This window comes from Pan troglodytes, chromosome 2, assembly GCF_028858775.2.
Source record: "Pan troglodytes isolate AG18354 chromosome 2, NHGRI_mPanTro3-v2.0_pri, whole genome shotgun sequence".
NCBI lineage: Eukaryota > Metazoa > Chordata > Mammalia > Primates > Hominidae > Pan > Pan troglodytes.
Window position 1 is genome coordinate 192,490,551 of NC_086015.1, and position 19,288 is coordinate 192,509,838.

General features: G+C 38.2%; 1 protein-coding gene across 1 annotated transcript in view; it reads left to right on the forward strand.

Annotated features, from left to right (window-relative positions):
- TPRG1 (tumor protein p63 regulated 1) overlaps nt 1–7,345 on the forward strand; it is a 117,926-nt gene extending 110,581 nt beyond the window's left edge. The window contains exon 5 of the mRNA XM_001159958.6: nt 2,645–7,345. Coding sequence (XP_001159958.1) covers nt 2,645–2,839 — 195 coding nt within the window. The 3' untranslated portion in view covers nt 2,840–7,345. The remainder of the gene's footprint in view (nt 1–2,644) is intronic.
- The last annotated feature ends 11,943 nt before the right edge of the window (nt 7,346–19,288 follow it).

The following is a 19,288-nucleotide window of genomic DNA, read 5'->3' on the forward strand; positions in this document are numbered from 1 at the left end:
ACTTGAATTTATAGTCACCGGGTCTCTGTGAGGATAATTCCAGGAAAAACTATGCAAGGATGATATATACAGTCTGTCCAGCAGTGTGACTTCTCAAGTGATTTCAAGTACTGGGTATTGGATGGGCGTGCCCTCTGTGACAGGAGACTTCCTTCCATACACAGGGAGGTATCTGTCTGGTATCTGGTGGGTGGAGGATAGGGAGGCTGCTTGACATCCTAACATGCAGAAGACATTCTCTGCCATAGCAAAAGATTGTCTGGCCTAAAATAGCAATAGTCCCAAGGTGAAGAAACTTTGGTTTAGCTGTACAGACAGCCACATTTGTGACTCTACTTCATAGAAAACCAGATGAAATATTTGAGTGGAGGTATAGGTATAGGAAAAACATAAGAGAAAAAAAGGTCAACTTTTCCCTTGAGTTTGTGGGAAGGCATTGTGGAAGATACAGGATTTAAGCTTGGTTTTGAGAGATGTGTTGGAGAGTCGGCACTATAGATCTTTTTGGATTAAATCATTGATTGCCAGAGCTGAAGTTTCCTAGACAAGTGATTTTCATTTAAAAAGAAGTAAAATCTTACTTGGAACTCAAATATATAAAACTGATGATAAAAATAGAGCAGCTCTGATGTGATTGAAGAGACTAAAATAAGTTACCTGCTTGGCTTTTTGTTGACATCCTCTCCTCAAAGCCTCAGGTACCTGCTGTCCCAACATTATTCACATAGCACTTCCTTTCTTTTCCAAAGAATTTAGATTTGGATGATAAATTATATGTACCCACCCAATCTGTGAAGAGATCTAGTGTTCTAAAGAACATGGTTTAAAAATTAATGAATGTAATATTTTCTCCCTTTTGCAAATGAGGAACATGAATTCTTCCCTAAATATCAGAATTTTAAAACTAAATTTTCTAAAAATTAGAATTTTATAATTCCTGCTCATAACAGCAATGTTATAAAGAGAGGACTTCAGGAGTTAAGTCAGGAGACCTGAGTCCAAGCCCTTGCTCAATCATTTACTAGTTATTTGGTATTGGGTAGATCCCTGTAACATTTAGATCCTCAGTTTACCTATCAGATCCCCTCTACATTGCCCACAATGCCTAGTATCTTATCCAACAAGAGTTTCCTGAATTTAATTCCTACTCTCTGTCCCATATCCTATCATGTTTAGGCTATTAACTTCACTTTATGAATATCATTCTTGACTTCTGGGTCTGTGATGATTATTATTATGAAAAATTTATAGACATGGACTTTTTATCTGTATATTTCTTCATGGTCCCAGATTCTATATCCAGTTGCCTATTGAAAATCTCTAAGAGGATTTCTGGTGAGATAACTCAAACCACATGTCTGCAACAAAATTCTCCATCCCTGTATCTTACCATTTCCAATCTGTACCTCTCCTAGGCTTTCTCAACTCAATAATAATATCGCTATCTACCCAGTTGCTCAGGCCAAAAATCTGGGTGTCATTTTTTTCCTTCTGTTTTCTTCATCCCTAAATTCAATCACACCAACAAATTCTTTGGCTCGACCCCCCTGCCCCCCAAATCCCTAATTTAACCAGTTCTGATGGTCTCCACTGCTACACTGTCCAAGCCACCATCGTATCTTGCCTGGACTCCTGAAGTGAATTCCAAACTCATCTTGTCTTCCTGCTTCCATTCTTAGCCCTAAGAGCATTCTATTTTTGACTCCACACAGTAGCTAGGATTATTATTATTTGTAAAAAGCAGCATACAACATTGAACTCCTTCCTAAAATCACATCAATCCAAAGCCCTTAATATGGCCCTGAAGACTCTTCATGCCTAGTGCTTCAACCTCTTTCCTTCGATCCCTAGACGTCTGTCTAACAGGCGTTTTCTGTGTCCCTTGAAGAAGCTAAATTCATGCCTCCCTTACAGCTTTTGCAGGTGCTGTGTTTTCTGCTTGGAATTTCTTCTTCACATAACTAGCTCTTTTTCATTTTGTGGGTCTCAGTTGAAGTTTTACCTCCTCAGAAAGACTTGCCCTGAATACAGTATGTGAAGTAACTCTAACTTTCATTACTTTTTATCCCTTTACCACATTCTATTTTCCTTCTAGAATTTGTCACCCTCAAAATTTTTATGAATATTTTTTGTCTGCAATCACGAGAATGTGAGCTCCATGACAGCGGGGTTTTTTTGCCTGTCTCTTCAACTTAAAATGTCCCTGGAACTTGTTGTAGGCGCTTCATCAATATTTCTTAAGTAATTTCAGATGCCCTTTCATCTATTAATGACAAAGAGAGTTAGTTTACAGTAATAATACCGATGCAAATTATTTGTATACTAACAAAATATTAAAGCAGCTAAAACTAAAATGGTACTTGGTAGACTTATGTGGATGATAAACAAACTGAAAAAATTACATATTATTTCTGACATTAAGAAGCAAAATTGGGCCTGAGGAAAGTTAGTCTTAATGGAGTTAAGCACAGTTATTAACTGAATTAACTTAATAGAGATAAATTTAACCATTTATGTTTAAGAAGTAAGAACAACTGCAGCCCCAGGAGAGTAGTCAACTTCTGGGAAGACTGGCTGGAGAGATGAGTATCTCTCAACTTAATCTACAGTAACTAACTTCGTGCCTTCTTTTTTTCTTCTTCAGTTGTCTGGGTTCATGTCTAAGCTTGTTCCAGCTATCCAGAATGCCCACAAGAATTCAACTGGATCTGGAAGAGGAAAGAAACTGATGGTGTTAACTGAACCCATTTTGATTGAGACCTACACAGGGCTGATGTCATTCATTGGAAACCGCAACAAACTTGGCTATTCCCTTGCCCGTGGGAGTATTGGTTTTTGAGAGTCTTTTTGGTACCATAAGTATATCATCCATAGATATGTCACTTTGAAAATTCCAGTTTGACCCACGCTATTTTTGGACTGAAACAATTAATTATTTTTAAATGACGCTTTATGATTTAGAAATTTAGTATTTCCGAAAATTTAAAAGCTTGATTGGACTGATAGATACACACTTTAGGCCTCATATAAGAATAATCAAATTTTCTTAAAACTAGAAAATAAATGCTGCTGAGCTTATCAAATACTGTTATCAAATGAGTGCCTGATCATCAACTCAGGAAAGAAGACTCTAAGTCCTGTTGCTTCAGCTCTCTAAATGTAGGCTTTTTTTTTTTTTTTTTTTTTTTTTTTTTAGGTCTTGGTCTTCAGCCCTCTTATCCTGATTTATTCTCTCATTGGGGTCTCACTGTCTCTAGTATTTTAGCTACCACTTGATAAGGATGACTTCCAAATTTATATTCCCATTCCCAATATTTATTCCAAGACTCAGTTTTGCATTTCTGACTGCTAATCATCTATATATCAGTGTCCCAGTGGCCTCTTAATTGAGCATTATTAAAATCCTGGATTTCTCTGTGGTATTTATATGGTCCCAGTTATCCATCCCTGAAGTCTGTCAATTTTGATTTCTCTAAATTCCTTGCCATGACATCCTATATATGATCACATCTCTATATGGCTTAGCATTGTATTCCGATGCCCAGATGTCAAACTTGAAGCTCATTCTCATATCAAAATTGTTCATGTATTCCTCCTTTCCATTCTTATAGCTGTATTATTAGATCAGGTTTTTAATTCTGCTCAACCAATTGTTACCACAGCCTGTTAAATGGAATCCCTACTCCAAGGCTGACTGTTTCAATCTATCCTACACTTGGTTTCTAGCTCATTTACTTATGCCATCTTTTGTTCAAATATATATTTTTTAATAACAGACCTTTTTCTTCTAAAGAAATCTTTTGTAGAAGCAGCATATACAAAGCAGATAAAAGTCGGATCAATGCGGTTGGAGTGAAGATGAGAATGCCACAGGCATCTTTCTTTCTAGGCCTCAGAGGTGCTGCATATGGAATGTCCATGGATCGCAGAGGGTTTTGAAGACCATGTTTTCAAAAACACTGTCTTAACTCTCTATTGTCATTGCTCTTTTCCCTCTTATTTCCTCTTTGTCTCTTCCCGACTTAGATCTAATTTTCAACAACCCAGGAAATTATCTCATATGTTTGCATCTCTCAAGTTTATTTTCTTTTTTCTTTCAGAGTCTTATTTTATCTAAATTTATTTAGAAAAAAAAGCTTTGAATGTTGACTACATAGACATTACTACAATAAGTTTTTGCCTTTCCCAAGACTCAAAATTGACCATCTTTGTTGATGTTTAAGTTGAAATTCCAGCCAACTTTTTTTTGACTTTTATGTGAAGTTTAAAGTCTTATCTTTGAAAAGCTTGCTTCCTCAATTTCGAAGATTTGTCCTCTGATATATTTATAAACATCAATTTAATGCAGACATTCAAACCCTAAACCTTGAATAACTCTTATTTTATTTTGTCTTTGTTTACTTCCATTAATTTTTTTTTCTTTCCCTCTCTTCTGCCTTTACAGCACCCACTTTTTCTTCCCCCCATGATGGCAAATATTGTTATAGTCCCCAAGGCAGGGAACTTCTATTCAGACTGTAAAAGGAAATGTTGAAATCCATAGCTGTCCTGTCAACAGTAGTGGAATGAAAAGTCGTTGGATTGTTTTGGCACTGGTTCTGAAGCAGGCATAATTGGCAAATTATTATAATACTGCTGCCCGAAAATCCCCATTTGCCTCAAGATAGTGGCATTTATTGGCAGAAGCCTCTGAAATGTCCAGCACATTCTTTTGAGTTACCATTTAAGGATCAGCCTGACAATCGACTTCTCTCTGCACATTTGTCCCCTTTGTAACCTAAGCCAGACTGTTCCCAAATGACCTTCTAAAGGACACAGTGCACCATCATCAATGGAAACAGTTCAGAAAGGATGACAGGAGGGAGATGTTTCTTAGTTCTGAGAGCCAGTCTGTAACAATGGGATAAGCATTTAATGGAATCAAAGCTGTTTTGCATAAAGAGTTAACTCAGAGACGACAAGAGGGTCTTTATGAATTCCCTTCACATTTTGTAAAAACTGTCATATATAGGCTATCCCCTTAATTGATAAATGGGATCTAGAAAGCGGTATTATGACCAGAGGGTGAGAAGATTTAGGAATTTGGATAGCAGTTCAAGATAAGAAAGAACTTCTTATAGTTATAAATTTTCAATGATGGAATGGGTTGCTTCTTTAAACAGTGAGCCCACCATCACTTGGTATGTTCAAGGAAAGACTAGATAAAGTCGATATGGTGAGAGGAATTGCTGTATGATACCGTTTGGAGAAATGATTGACATAATCTTTTAAGGCCGGTGACCCTATCATTTTCCAAATAATTGATGCTAGCACTTAGTTAATTAGACCCATTTTTTTCTTAGGAAAGAGTTGGATCAATCATGGGAGACCCTGAAAAATTTCCTTAACTTTCCTAAGGTTTAATTTCCTCTTCTGCGAAATGGAGACAATTATATTACTTTTGCATATTTCATAAAGATCTTGTGAGGATTCAATGAAATGAGGTTAAATTCTTTTATTAAACAGAAAGTTTTGAGTATTTGCCTAGAGAGTGATGTGACTTTTGCAGCAGAAGGTGGGAAAACATCCAAGGGAACTACATTTCCTCCAGAAATTGTTTCTTCATTACCATCGACCTACTGATTATGGTTTTCTCATTTTACACTTGGTGCTCTTACTTGGGATCTTTGTCCTTAAGCTCAACAGGGAGCCACAACCCAGGGGACCTATGTGTACACTTGGAGTTTTTATCAGACTATCATTTGAACTTACCACTACAGTTTAGCAAATGGCATGATGAGTTTGATTGATAATAGGAGTAGACACAAGATACATTAAGTAGAGTACAAAGCATTTCATAACCAAAATGTCATGGTTGGAGGTCTTCATTATTTGGTCTTTATCTCATTCAGGAATTTCCACTTGAAAAATCTCTGATAAGCTTTATTTCAGAAACTGCTTGAACAGCTCCACTGACAAATGCCTCACTATCTTCTGATATATCGTAGGCAGTTCTGAGGGTGAGAAAGTTCAAAGCAGATAGATGTTTTAACACAACAGGAGGACTTTTAAACAATCACCAGGACTCACTCCTCGGTGGTCAATTGGGCCTGTTTGGAGGCCTGACCTTTGGTCATCTTAAGGTCATCTAAGGCAGAAAAGAGAAGCTCACTTATGAGTTGGCACTTTTGAATCATTTGCCTTGAGGTCCATTTTTTATTCAGCCTTTGTTTAAACCTTCTTAGGAAGCCAGTTTATAGAGTTCTGGGGATAAGAAGGCAGAAAAACCATGTCAATTCCGTGCTTTTATTTCACAGAAAATGAAGCAAAGGCCTAGAAACTAGAAAGACATTTCTCAAAAAGAAGATGGTGAACTTTTGGAAATACTGAGATTAGACTACATTTTCCAATTTCTATCCCTAGCCCACTGCTCTTTCCAATATAATATCTGTATTCCATGGGAAAGACATGCCATCTGAATTGATGTATCATAGTTGTTGAGATAATTTTGAAGTGGGAAAACAATAGGGCACAGTCGTTTGGGAAGAATTTCCAGAAATTGCCATCATTTTCTTAAAGGCTAAGGACACTTACAGAGCTCTCCGATTTCCTATCTGATAAAAAAAGCCCAAACAAAGCTGCGGAAGCTGGCAGAGCCAGCAGATATTTTGTAAGGCAGCTTCACCTCTGCTGGCATTTTGTGGGGCAGGAGAGGGGGAGGGCAAAAGTATTAAATTTAGGCTTAAAAGCTCCTCAGAAATTCTTTACACACAAGAGACCAAGTTGGAGAAAAGAAGATGACTTGTGCCAAGGGGAAGAAAGAGAGAGACTAATGCCTGTGGTTTTCAAAGGTTAACAACAACATAAAAAAGCCAAGGTATTTGCACAGGGATGAATGCTCATTGGCTCTTGGCCAACAATTATACAAGGGCTTGTGCCCACATCCTGTAGCTGTGGTTTAGGGACGCTGCTCATGAGTGACTTCTTATGCTTAGTGGCAGGAAACTTTCGTCACTGATGTGTAAACTCACCTTTGGTCTGCACCTCCCACAACGTGCTCCGAAAGCAGTTAGGGGACTAGGCCTCTTGATTTCCTTGTAGATACCAGTTCCCCAGAAGCTAAGGAAAAACTCTATTTGAGGCCTTGGAGTTACTGAGAGTCGACCAATACTTGTCTTATTCTACCTGATTTTGGCAACTGCTTAGGGTAATTCTGTATCCACAAAAAGGAATTATGATATCCTCTGCTAAACCCTCTCTTTAGCCTCAAAGCCCAAGACCAAAAAAAAATGAGCCATATTTCATTGCAGGCCTGCAGCCAATGTGAAATATAAGGAATAAAGTCTTGAGACTGCTTCTCAACCTAGACCTTGTATCTCGTGTGCTATTTTATATTCGATTTTAAAAAGCTCTTAGTAAATATCTCAGTCCCCTTTTCAGTGAAGCCAAATGGAATTTGCAAGCCCAGTTTAATTAACTCCTATGTTTTTAAGGTAGATATGACAGATCATGATATATTGTGGATGCGTTGAGATCAAGTGTTCTGAACCACCAACTTGTCTGTCGTGTCCTGCCCATAATGCTTACCCCGTGCAGCTCAGAAATTCCTTTTCTTTTCTTTAATATTGTCTGAGCACTCTTCACGGAATCTGAGATTAGAAAGGATCTTAAAGGTCATGTAGTTTAGCCTCCTTTGGTTGAGGTTGCAGGAATGCCCTCAACCAGAGCATGCACAGCAGATGGAAAATCAGCTTCTGTGTGAACATTCCAAGAGCCCAGAACTCCTTGCTTTCTAAAGCAGTTAATTCCACTACTGAGCAACAGCAACAAGTAGAAGGTTTTTCTGGACATTGCACCCAAACCTCTCTCCTTGGAAATGTATAGATTTGATGCTAGATATTCCTTTGAGGTTATCCCAAATAAATTAATTTCCTAGTTCACATATTCACACTTTCTATAAAGGCAGGTGCTCTCCTAAAAGGTAGTGATAGTAGTTTTATTTTTGTATTTAGAGACAAAACCCCAGTGACCACAATCATTTTGAAATATGATGCATTATCCAGAGTCCTTAACGAGCTTGTCTCTTCTTTGTAGACTATTCTGTTTGGTTAACACTTCTTTCAAAATATTATATTCAACACTTGTCTTGGCAGTTCATATATAGATTAATCAGTGCAAATTAGAATGGAGTTGTTCTTTATTTGCCACTATACTGTTATTAGTAAAATCCAGGTTTCTTCTATCACACTGTTTGTTCACATGAAATGTATGAATAACTTCATACTATAATATAATATATAACTCCTTTCCTGATTGGGTAAATTCATTGAAGGCACAAATGAGACCACTTTAGCATAGATTACTTTTACTGAAATTGTGTTAGTTCTGAGTAATTACTGTTTTCTTTTCTAACTTTTAAATTTATTTTCTAAATTATTTGTTTAACACTTTACCGTATAATTTTGCCTAAGTCGCTGTTAAATTTACTCTTCTCTAGCATCTGGCAACCACCAGTGTTTTTAAATGAGTTTTTTTCTGTCTTCAGTCTAGAGGACAAGGTGGGCATGATTATTGTGATGGACAGCAGAGCCAAAGCAGTAAACAGTTGGTTTGATCCACAGAGTTCTTTGGAATTAGTTAGTTGATCATGGCGTCCCTAGAACAAAAATAGATGGACAGCCTACTTAAGTCTTATTTAACCTGTGGAAACAGAAGTGATTTGAAGTCTGACTTGAGTCAGCACCTGCCACTCCAGGATACCCCCATCCTGATTGAATTTAGGGATCTCAATTTAATGGCAGCAGTTTCCACTGTCATGCTTGCCCGCAGAGAATGGCCACCATGGAACTATTCAAGAAAAGTAGGATTTCCTTCAGAAATGTGTTTCTGGCCTTGGGGTTGAAAGCGTCTTTGGAACTTCCTAGGGGACATAGAGGCTAAGTGAAAAGATTGTACACAATAAAACCACTTTTGCATCCTGAGCTCCCCAAACCTTTAGAAGCCTTCCTCTGGCATTTCAAGTTCATTAATGTATACTTTCTTTAGGTTGATAATTGAGTTAACAAAGCAAACTATTAGAGCCACTCTTAGTGTCCCAAATACATTGGATCAAGAATCCTGGCCTGGTCCACTCTAATCAATAAATTCTTCATGTTCCAACATTATGCTTCTGATCTGATAACCTTGGAATCAGTGCCCATACATGTTCTTCCTCTATAGATATAAGTTGGCAAAGCCTTACAATTATTTTGGAATTTATTTTACTGTCTCATGAATCACACTTGTTCACTTACTTTTTAGGAGTCAAATCTGTTTATAAGTTTAGAAACAATGCAGAATGAGGATAAATTATCATACATTTAATCAGATCCTGACTGCAACTACAGCTATTGATCTAGATGTAGTTTTGTTGCTTGAGCCAAACAATACATTCCTTGGCACCTGGTATGCAGTTATTGATCTTGAATTTCTTTTTCTTTTTCTTTTCTTTTCTAATCTATTATTAAGATTATGAAAAGCAGTTTGCTTTCAGCTGGTAGAGCCAGCAATATACTCAGGGTTACTATATCAACCTTCTAACCTTATGTCATATTCTAGTCAACAAGGATCTTGATCACCTCTCTGTTCTATAAGACATCATGATGGTCCATTTCATTGATGATATCATGTTGATTAAACCAGGAAAGCAGGAAGTAGTAACTGTTCTAACACTTGTATAAAACACGTGCAAGGAAATGTATTGCCTCAAAATTCTTTTCTTTGTCACCAAAAAGTCACATCAGTAACTTTTGTAAAGGATCAGTGGTCTGGGGCATGTCAATATACACATCCTAAGGTAAATGGTAAATTGCTCCCCTACATGACTAACTTTCTTAGTTAACCCCTAATACTTAATGGGGTTCTTTAGATGTGAAAGTAACATATACCTCATTTGGGTCTGCTACTTGAATATATTGACAAAATAATCCAAAAGGCTGCCAATTTTGAGTGGGGCACAGAATAGGAAACGAATCTGAAACAGGTCCAGGCTACCATGCAATCTGCCTTACCACTTGGGCAGTATAACCCAGCAGATCCAAAGGGGCTCAAAGTATCTGTGGCAGATATAGACGATGCATGGATCCTTTGTTCAGTCCCTCTAGGTGAATCACTGGGTAGACCTCAGAATTTTAAGCACAGATATGCCATCCTCTCAGATATATACATATTTTTTTGAGAAACAGGTGTTGGCTTGTCACTGGGCTCCATTAGAAACTTAAGACTCTTTGGGAGGCCAAGGCAGGTGGATCACCTGAGGTCAGGAGTTTGAGACCAGCCTGGCCAACATGGCCAAACCCTGTCTCTACTAAAAATACAAAAATTAGCTGGGCATGATGGTGGGCATCTGCAATCCCAGCTATTAGGAAGGCTGAGACAAGATAATTGCTTGAATCTGGGAGGCAGAGGTTGTGGTGAACCTAGATCACACCACTGTACTCCAATCTGGACAACAGAGCAAGACTCTGTATCAAAAAAAAAAAAAAAAAAAAAGAAAGAAAGAAAAGAAAAGAAAAAGAAAAGAAAAGAAAGAAAGAAACTTAACACTTGGCCACTTGGCCATAGGCTATCAAGTTGCCATGCAGCCTAAGAATGTACTAGATGTTGTCTGACCCATCAAACCATAAAGTTGGGCATGCACAATGGCATTATATTATATTAGAGATGATATATACAAGATAAGGCTTAAGCAGGTCCTGAAGGCACAAATAAGTTGCATGAGCGACTGTCCCAGAAGACCATAATGCCTGTTCCTACTACATTTTCTTCTCACTCTTTTTTTTTATTTCTTTTTTTTTCCTTTATTTCTTCTAAAAAACAAATGGGATACATGTGCAGAATGTGCAGGTTTGTTAAATAGGTATACGTGTGCCATGATGGTTTGCTGCACCTATTGACCCGTCCTGTAAGTTCCCTCCCTTCACCCCTCACCCCCTAACAGGCCATGGTGTGTGTTGTTCCCCTCTCTGTGTCCATGTGTTCTCAATGTTCAACTCCTACTATGAGTGAGAACATGTGGTGTTTGGTTTTCTGTTCCTGTGTTAGTTTGCTGAGGATGATGGCTTCCAGCTTCATCCATGTTCCTGCAAAGGACATGATCTCATTCCTTTTTATGGCTGCAAAGTATTCCATGGTGTATCTGTACCACATTTTCTTTATCCAGTCTATCACTGATGGGCATTTGGGTTGGTTCCATGTCTTTGCTATTGTAAATAGTGCTGCAGTAAACATATATGTGAGTGTTGTGAGTTATTGTTAAGCTGATTCTTCTCCCTCCTAACCCACATCTATGGCTTTCTGGGAAGCTCCTTGTGACCAGTGGACTGAGGAAAAAAATTGGAACCAGATTTATAGATACCTGTGCTGTATCACCTGGAAATGAATAACTACAGTATTGTACTCCATGGTGATCCTGGAAGACAGCAGTGAGAGAAATTTCTTTTAGTGGGCCAAGTAAATTAGCTACCATTTCCATGTTCTGCTTCAGGACTGCCTTCCATTTTGTAAGTGAAGAAACAGAGTTCTGAAATAATAATATGACCCAGTTACTGTCATACATACCCAAGAAAGCCACCATAACTTGCTAGTGGCAGAGACATGACGCTTCTTCTTCCATTTTGCCTATTTCAGATTGGATTCAGTTTCACGTAACATAAACAATTTCACTATTTTAAACCCAAAATCTTTTAAAATATGGAATAAAGTACTTACAATATCATTAGAAAAGCTGGAGACACAAGCTCTAGGGCTGGGATTCCAGAAGTGACTCCAGAACAACACAGCAAATTTGACTTACCAAGGTATTGGTTTTCTCTGCCATATGCAGAAAGCTACGCAACCAGGAATCTGCTATTCTTATTTATTTATTTACTTATTTATTTATTTATTTGAGATGGAGTCTTGCTCTGTTGTCCAGGCTGCAGTGCAGTGGTGTGATCTCGGCTCACTGCAACCTCCACCTCCCGGGTTCAAACGATTTTCCTGTCTCAGCCTCCCTAGTAGCTGGGGTTATGGGTGCATGCCACCATGCCCGGCTAAGTTTTGTATTTTTTGTAGAGATGGGGTTTCATCAGGCTGGTCTTGAACTCCTGATCTCAGGTGATCCTCCTGCCGTGGCCTCCCAAAGTGCTGGGATTATAGGCGTGAGCCACCACACGCTTTCAGCTGCTAAAGAAAGTGTGGAATGACATTTTACTATGGGGGAACAAACATGTAGACAATGAGCTGAGTGATATACAGAGTGCCTGGCATAAACTCGTCAGTTTCAGAACAGAGCTCAGTTAGCAGAATCATAGGCCACACCTAAAGTAAGCAGAATATGATGACCTGATAGATACTGTGGCCACAATAGTAGGAAGATCAGGAAGAAGGTCCCAGCCAGAACCTGCTATTCTAAGAGCAGGATCTCATCACCTTAGCTACAATCTAATGAACTGCTGGCTTCTGAACCACATTGTGTCTGCTAGATTTGCCCCAGGAAAATGGATGTGGCACATTCTGACCCCTTCCTCCTTATTTATCCTAAAGCAGAACCTGGGGAGGGCATTTCATTTCTACCTTTTAATAATAATTGCAAAAAATTATTGAGTGTTTAATGTGTCCCAGACAGCGTGCTAAAATCTTTACATTAATTACATCAATGAATCTGCAAATAACTTTCTCAAGAATATAATATTAATATCACCACTTCAATTTTGAGATGAGGAAAGTGAAGTAGGAAGAGGCTAAGAAACTTGGCAAAGGTTATGTACTCCTTGGGAGAAGATCTGGGTTAAATTAGACTTACTCCTATCTAGAACCTAGCTACAAAGGAATCTGAAAGTTTTAATATTTAGCTTCTGAACTCTGTAGTGCAGAAGACATGCTAGAACAAGGTTGGAACAGATTGAGCTTGTCATTCCACTAGATTCACAAGCTGACTTATATTAAAGATAATTATTAAACTCTTTCTCCCCTGATTGACTGTGAGCCCCTTGAAGATATCTCAGTTTGTTCTCTAGCACAGCCCTGTATTTATATTAGGCAATCAATAAATGGGTCTTATGATGTGGATGCCATAGATGTTTTGGTTTCAACCCATTTAGGTAGCACATGCTTAAACTTCTGTGAAACCACTGCCTTTTTGTGGTCTGGTTTTACAGAGCAGCAGCCCAGGTTAGGACTTCTCCCTGACTTTAGAAAGAAATAGTATTTTGTTTTCACCAAACGCCTTGTTATTCCTCAAATACTTTATTGTGGTTACATCAACAGCACCTAGCAACAGTCAGAATGTGCATAGCAAAAGAAAGTGTGGAATGACATTTTACTATGGGGGAAAAAACATGTAGACAACGAGTTGAGTGATGTACAGAGTGCCTGGCATAAGCTTGTCAGTTTCAGAACGGAGTTCGGTTAGCGGAATCATAGGCCACACCTAAGGTAAGCAGAATATGATGACCCGATAGATACTCTGGCCAGAATAGTAGGAAGATCAGGAAGCAGTAATAAGCCGAGGCTCTCCTGGCCTGCTAACAGCTTTAAGAAGAGTGAGCTGCAAGCAGTAGAGACCAGGCATCTGATTCTAGGGACTTTTAAGATGATGCATCAACAATAGAAGTGGGGAATGTAAAAAAGAAAACAAAATGACTTTCATGGGAAATATAATGTGTTCAGATTTGGATAAGTTGAGTTCGAAAGGGTAGGGGAGATCAAGTGAAAACAATTAGCATGACCATGTGAAAGCATGTTGCTCAGGAGATAGGGTCCTTGCTTGGATAGAAAGGTCAGGGATTCATCCAAGAATGAGTGGTAGTTAAAACTGTAAGAGTGGATGAGCTTGCTCAGTGTGAAGTATAACTATCCAAAAACTTTCTGCAATAATGGAAAATTCTATAATTCGTTATAGAATCATAATTCATTCTATACTATCCAGCACAGTGGCCACTAGCCATGAAATAAGAGAGGTGAATATTAGGAACTGAAATTAATTAATTAAATTTGTATAGCTACGTGTGTCTAGAGGCTATCCTATTGGAAAGCACAGGTGTAGAATGAAGAAAAGAGATGACTGAGAATAAAATCCTTACTAATAGCAATATTGCATATCTGATGTTATTTTGATGCTACCAAAGATAGGAAATAACACATGCCTTATGAGTGGTTTATTTTCTTTTATGTTTTATCAAATGGTAAATAAATTAAAATGATATAGAAGAGCTTATGTTCAAAACCAGCAGCTTCCCAACCCACCACTTCCTACTTCCAACTTAGTGATAATTCATTTTAAGAATCTTTCTTTCTGGTTCTGCTGCTATAAATCCAAAACTCTAAAAGAAAGTTCATATTTCTATGTATTAATTAATCAACATCAGATATTATCTGTTAATTTCCATCTATGAAAGACCAAAACTTGAAACCATGCCCCAAAGAGTTAAAGATACCAATGACTAACTGAAATTCTTGAGTTTGCAGCATGGCAGATAAGAAATGAAACAACTTCATTTTTTTTGAGACAGAGTCTCCCTCTGTCGCCCAGGCTGGAGTGCAATGGCACGATCTCGGATCACTGCAACCTCTGCCTCCTGGGTTGAAGCGATTCTCCTTGCCTCAGCCTCCCGAGTAGCTGGGATTACAGGCACCCGCCACCACGCCAGGCAAATTTTTGTATTTTTAGTAGAGACGAGGTTTTGCCATGTTGGCCAGGCTGGTCTCGAACCCCTGACCTCAGGTGATCCACCCACCTCGGCCTCCCGAAGTGCTGGGATTACAGACCTGAGCCACTGTGCCGGCCAAAACAACTTCTTAAGTGCTGAAACTCTCTCCCCTTGTAAGATAACTAAACTGGCTGAAATCAGCTGGAACCAATATGGCTGGCTGGAGTTTGTGCAGAAGCCTGCTGATGTTACAGCTTGAATTTCCACCCAATGTTTCATACCAATTCCCCAACAATTTGCACATGCAATCAATGAAGTGGTGTGAAAAGATAACTGCACATGCCCTAGGAACTTCCAGACCTCCCCTTTCTTTCCACCAATCACCTACTCATCTCAGAATCCACCCCTAAAACTTTTCTAACAAAATTACTGCCTTAAAGCCAGCTCAGGGAGACAGATTTGAGCTGGACTCCGCTCTCCCTGTTCGTTGACTAGCAATAAAAAGCTTTTCTTGGCCAGGCACAGTGGCTCATGCTTGTAATCCAAGCACTTTGGGAGGCCAAGGCAGGCAGATCACGAGGTCAGGAGTTCAAGACCAGCCTAGACAACACAGTGAAACCCCGTCTCTACTAAAAATACAAAAGTTAGCTGTGCATGATGGCGGGTGCCTGTAATGCCAGCTACTCGGGAGGTTGAGGCAGGAGAACCACGTGAACCCGGGAGGCAGAGGTTTCAGTGAGCCGAGATCATGCCACAGCACTCCAGCTTGGGCAACAGCACTAGACTCCATCTCAAAAAAAAAAAAAGCTTTTCTTTTCCTCCAAAACCCTGTGTCATAGAATTGGCTTCTAGCAAATAGGGCAGTGAGTCCCTTATGCTTGGTGACAGACTTAGTTTATGTACACTATATTCCACATCCTCTTCCCCTTTTTCCTTAAACACTTATTATTTTCACCATTGAGTACACTTGTTACTTAAATAATCTGCTTTACTTCTGCTTCTTTCTCTATCACCTTTAGTTTCTATCTCACCTTTCCCCTATGAAAATAAAAATATTAGTGAGATAACCGAAGATTTTTTTCCAGCAAATTTTTTTTTTGCCTTCTTTCAAATATGCATTTACTTCTGCATGGCTCAGGGTGTAAGCTTTTACATTCTGTTCTGTGACCATATTAAATGATTCATGCTTGTCTATATCTAGTGGTTCTGAGGGAGTTGGTGGTGGGCTGGTGGAAGGAGGCAGATGAAGTATCAATTATCTACCAGGTAGCTTTAGTTCCCCATCTTATTTTACTGGTGCAAAAACATAACTCATGGCCTATATGTCTTCAGTTTCAAACATCTACCATGCTTTTTTGAGATTCTCTTTCAAGGCTACACATTATTAAAATCTTTGGTTTTCCAATGACTTAGTCAAATCATTCTGTTTCTCTCTGCTTCCAATCAAAACATAGAGAAATAGAATGACTTGACTAAGGCCATATTACTTGGGAGTTGGAAAGTTGAGATCAGTTCTGATGACACATCACCTCACAAATCTGTTCTCACTAACATTTCCTAACAAATAAAGTTTGCAAAAAAATTATGGGTTGGGATTTTTAATTTAGATTTACAATCCACAGTGCAGGCTAGAGCAAAGACATTTGAAGCTTGTGTGCTGTGACCACATTTTCTTTCAAGGAACTCTAGAAATGTCTCCAGGCATCTGGGTGCTTCATGAGCCCAAGTCGACAAATGCTTACCTGTGGGTAAAGAATCATCTAACATTAAACTAACATTTACCAAGCACTTAGGTGTTGGCATCTAAGCTGGGATATTTCATATACATTATCTTATTTAATTCCTGCAGCAACCTCTGTAAGTAAATAGAGGTGTAATTGAAAAGTTTGAATTTCAACAATTTAGCACTGTGTATTTAGTCCTCTCCATCTCTAAAATGGGGTAGAATAATCTGTGCCTCAGATTTTCAAAAGACAAATTGACTTTGGTAAAGTTAAATGAGACTAAGTGGTTTGGTTGCTTGGGAGATAGGCAGTATACAAACATAACACTGATGAGTAATAGTAAAGTATTATACGGCTTTGTTCTTATTACCCGTAACACAATTGACCCAAAGGGATTGGCATTAGGGAACTGTTTCTGGGTACAAAGCAAAAGACTCCAAACACTCTTGTAAATTGCTAAATTCCAGTGAAGACAGTGCTGGAGTGACTATACAACAAGGATGGTTCCTGTTCACCAAACCCACCCGAAGCTTCCTGTCATTCTCAGTAATCCTGTGATGAATATAAAACCACTAAAGAGGTATTCCAGGCAAAGGACAGATTACAATTTCATGGCAACTGAAGCTTTTATGAATTTGAAGGGGGCTTTTTGTGTGTGTGTGTGTGTGTGTGTGTGTGTGTTTTGTTTTTTTTTTTTGAGATGCAATTCTAAAATTCCTTGAAGGAAAAGACTCTCAACTCTTGCTCTGTTGCCCTGTCTGGAGTATAGTGGCACAATCATAGCTCACTACAGCCCAGAACTCCTGGGTTCAAGTGATCCTTCCACCTCAGCCTCCTGAGCAGCTAGGACTACAGGTGCACACCACCATGCCCAGCTAATGTTTATTTATTTTTTGTTGAGGCAAGGTCTCGCGATGTTGCCCAGGCTGGTCTTGAGCTCCTTGGCTCAAGCAATCCTCCTGCATCGGTGTCCCAAAGGGTTGGGATTACAGGCATGAGCCATGGGCCTGGCCAAGAGTAGACTATTTTTTTTTTCTTTTTTTTTTAAAGCAAAAAGAATACAATATTATAAATACAAAATCAAAATCAGACACAAAAATGCATATTTTGAAAGAAAAATGAATCTCAACCTATTACAAATATTACAAACCTGACAGATATTTTAAAAAATCAAACATCTGAAAAACCTGATACCTTTATTAATGAACACATCTCTTGTAATTCTTTATTCATACTCATTATTGACTACATGTTGCTGGGTCACCTCTTCATATAAAAATACAGTTTTAAAATTTTCATTTTCTGTAAAGGGAATAGAAAGATAATTTCATGTTATTTCAGTTGATTGAAATGTATTTTTATAAAATTATTGATAGTTTAGAAAAGTTTTATTCAGCTTCATAACTGATAATGATTTTATACATTTTAAACATGCTTTTCAAATTTAGGAAAACATTTATGAAGTTTCTTTCACATATGAGATTTTAGATTTGGAAAAATTTTCACAGACTACCTCCTGGTTTGTATATTTTTAATCTCATTTTATTTTGTTACCCTCATGCTTCCTGTGCTGTCTACCTCAGGGCACATTCATTTTTCCATAGGAACAAAACTTTGGCCCTGCCCTTCCTTTGAATCATGGTATTAGCTGGTTGTAGTATTCTTGGAGGCCAGTCCTACATAGTGTAAGCAATAACTTAACTCCTCATGAAAGTGACTGTAAACCACAGAAGTACAACCTACTAAACCCCAGCTGAACATAAACCTACCTTAGCTGCTTCTAAATCCAATCTCACAAATGCTGATGGCCATTTTAATGCCCAACAGGAGAGGAAAAGTCATGGAAGGGAAAACAGAATGGAAAGAAACAGGATTCTTAACCGATTGCAGTTAAAATATTTACTTTTTAAAAATTGAAAAAAAAATGCGGAAAGAAAAATGGCCATGGAAACACATTGCTAAGGCTTTTCCCAGGGTCTTAGAAGGGACCGTCAAATAGCGATATTCTGAAAACTTTTTCAATTTTTATAATTGACACAAAACAATTAGACATATCTGCAGGGTTCATCGTGATATGGTCATGTATGTAATGTAAGTGATCAGATCAGGGTAATTAGCGTATCTATCATCTCAAATATTTATTGTTTATGTTGGGAACATTCAATATCCTCCTTCTAGCTATTTGAAGCTATGTAATACATTATTGTTAATTATAGTCATCCTTCAGTGCTATAGAACACTAGAACTTATTCTTCCTATCTAACTGTAATTCTATTTCCTTTAACAAATCTCTCCCCAGCCCTTCCTTCCCCTTGCCCTTCTCAGTCTGTGGTATCCTCTGTTGTATGTTTTACTTTTATGAGATCAACTTTTTTTTAGCTCCCACATATGAGTGAGCACATACAGTGTTTAACTTTCTGTTTCTGGCTTATTTCACTTAACATGGTATCCTCCAGTTTCATCCATATTGCCATGGACGACAGGATTTCATTCTATATGGTCAAATAGTGTTCTGTTGTGTGTATATACCACATCTTCTTTATCTATTTGTCTGTTGTTGGACACCTGGGTTGGTTCCATATCTTGGATATTGTGAATAATGCTGCAATAAACATAGGGGATGCAGATGTCTTTTCTTTACACTGACTTTCTTTCCTTTGGATAAATGCCCAGTAATGGTATTGCTGGATCATATGGTCCTTCTAATTTTATGTGTTTTTTGTTGTTGTTGTTGTTTGTTTTTTTTTCCGGAAATCTCCATACTGGTTTCCATAACGGCTATACTAGTTTACATTCTCAGCAACAGTGTGTTCCCTTTCCTTTATATCTTCACTAGCATTTGATATATTCTTTCTGATAATAGCCATCCTAACTGGGATGAAGATGATATCTCTTTGTCCTTTTGATTTGCATTTT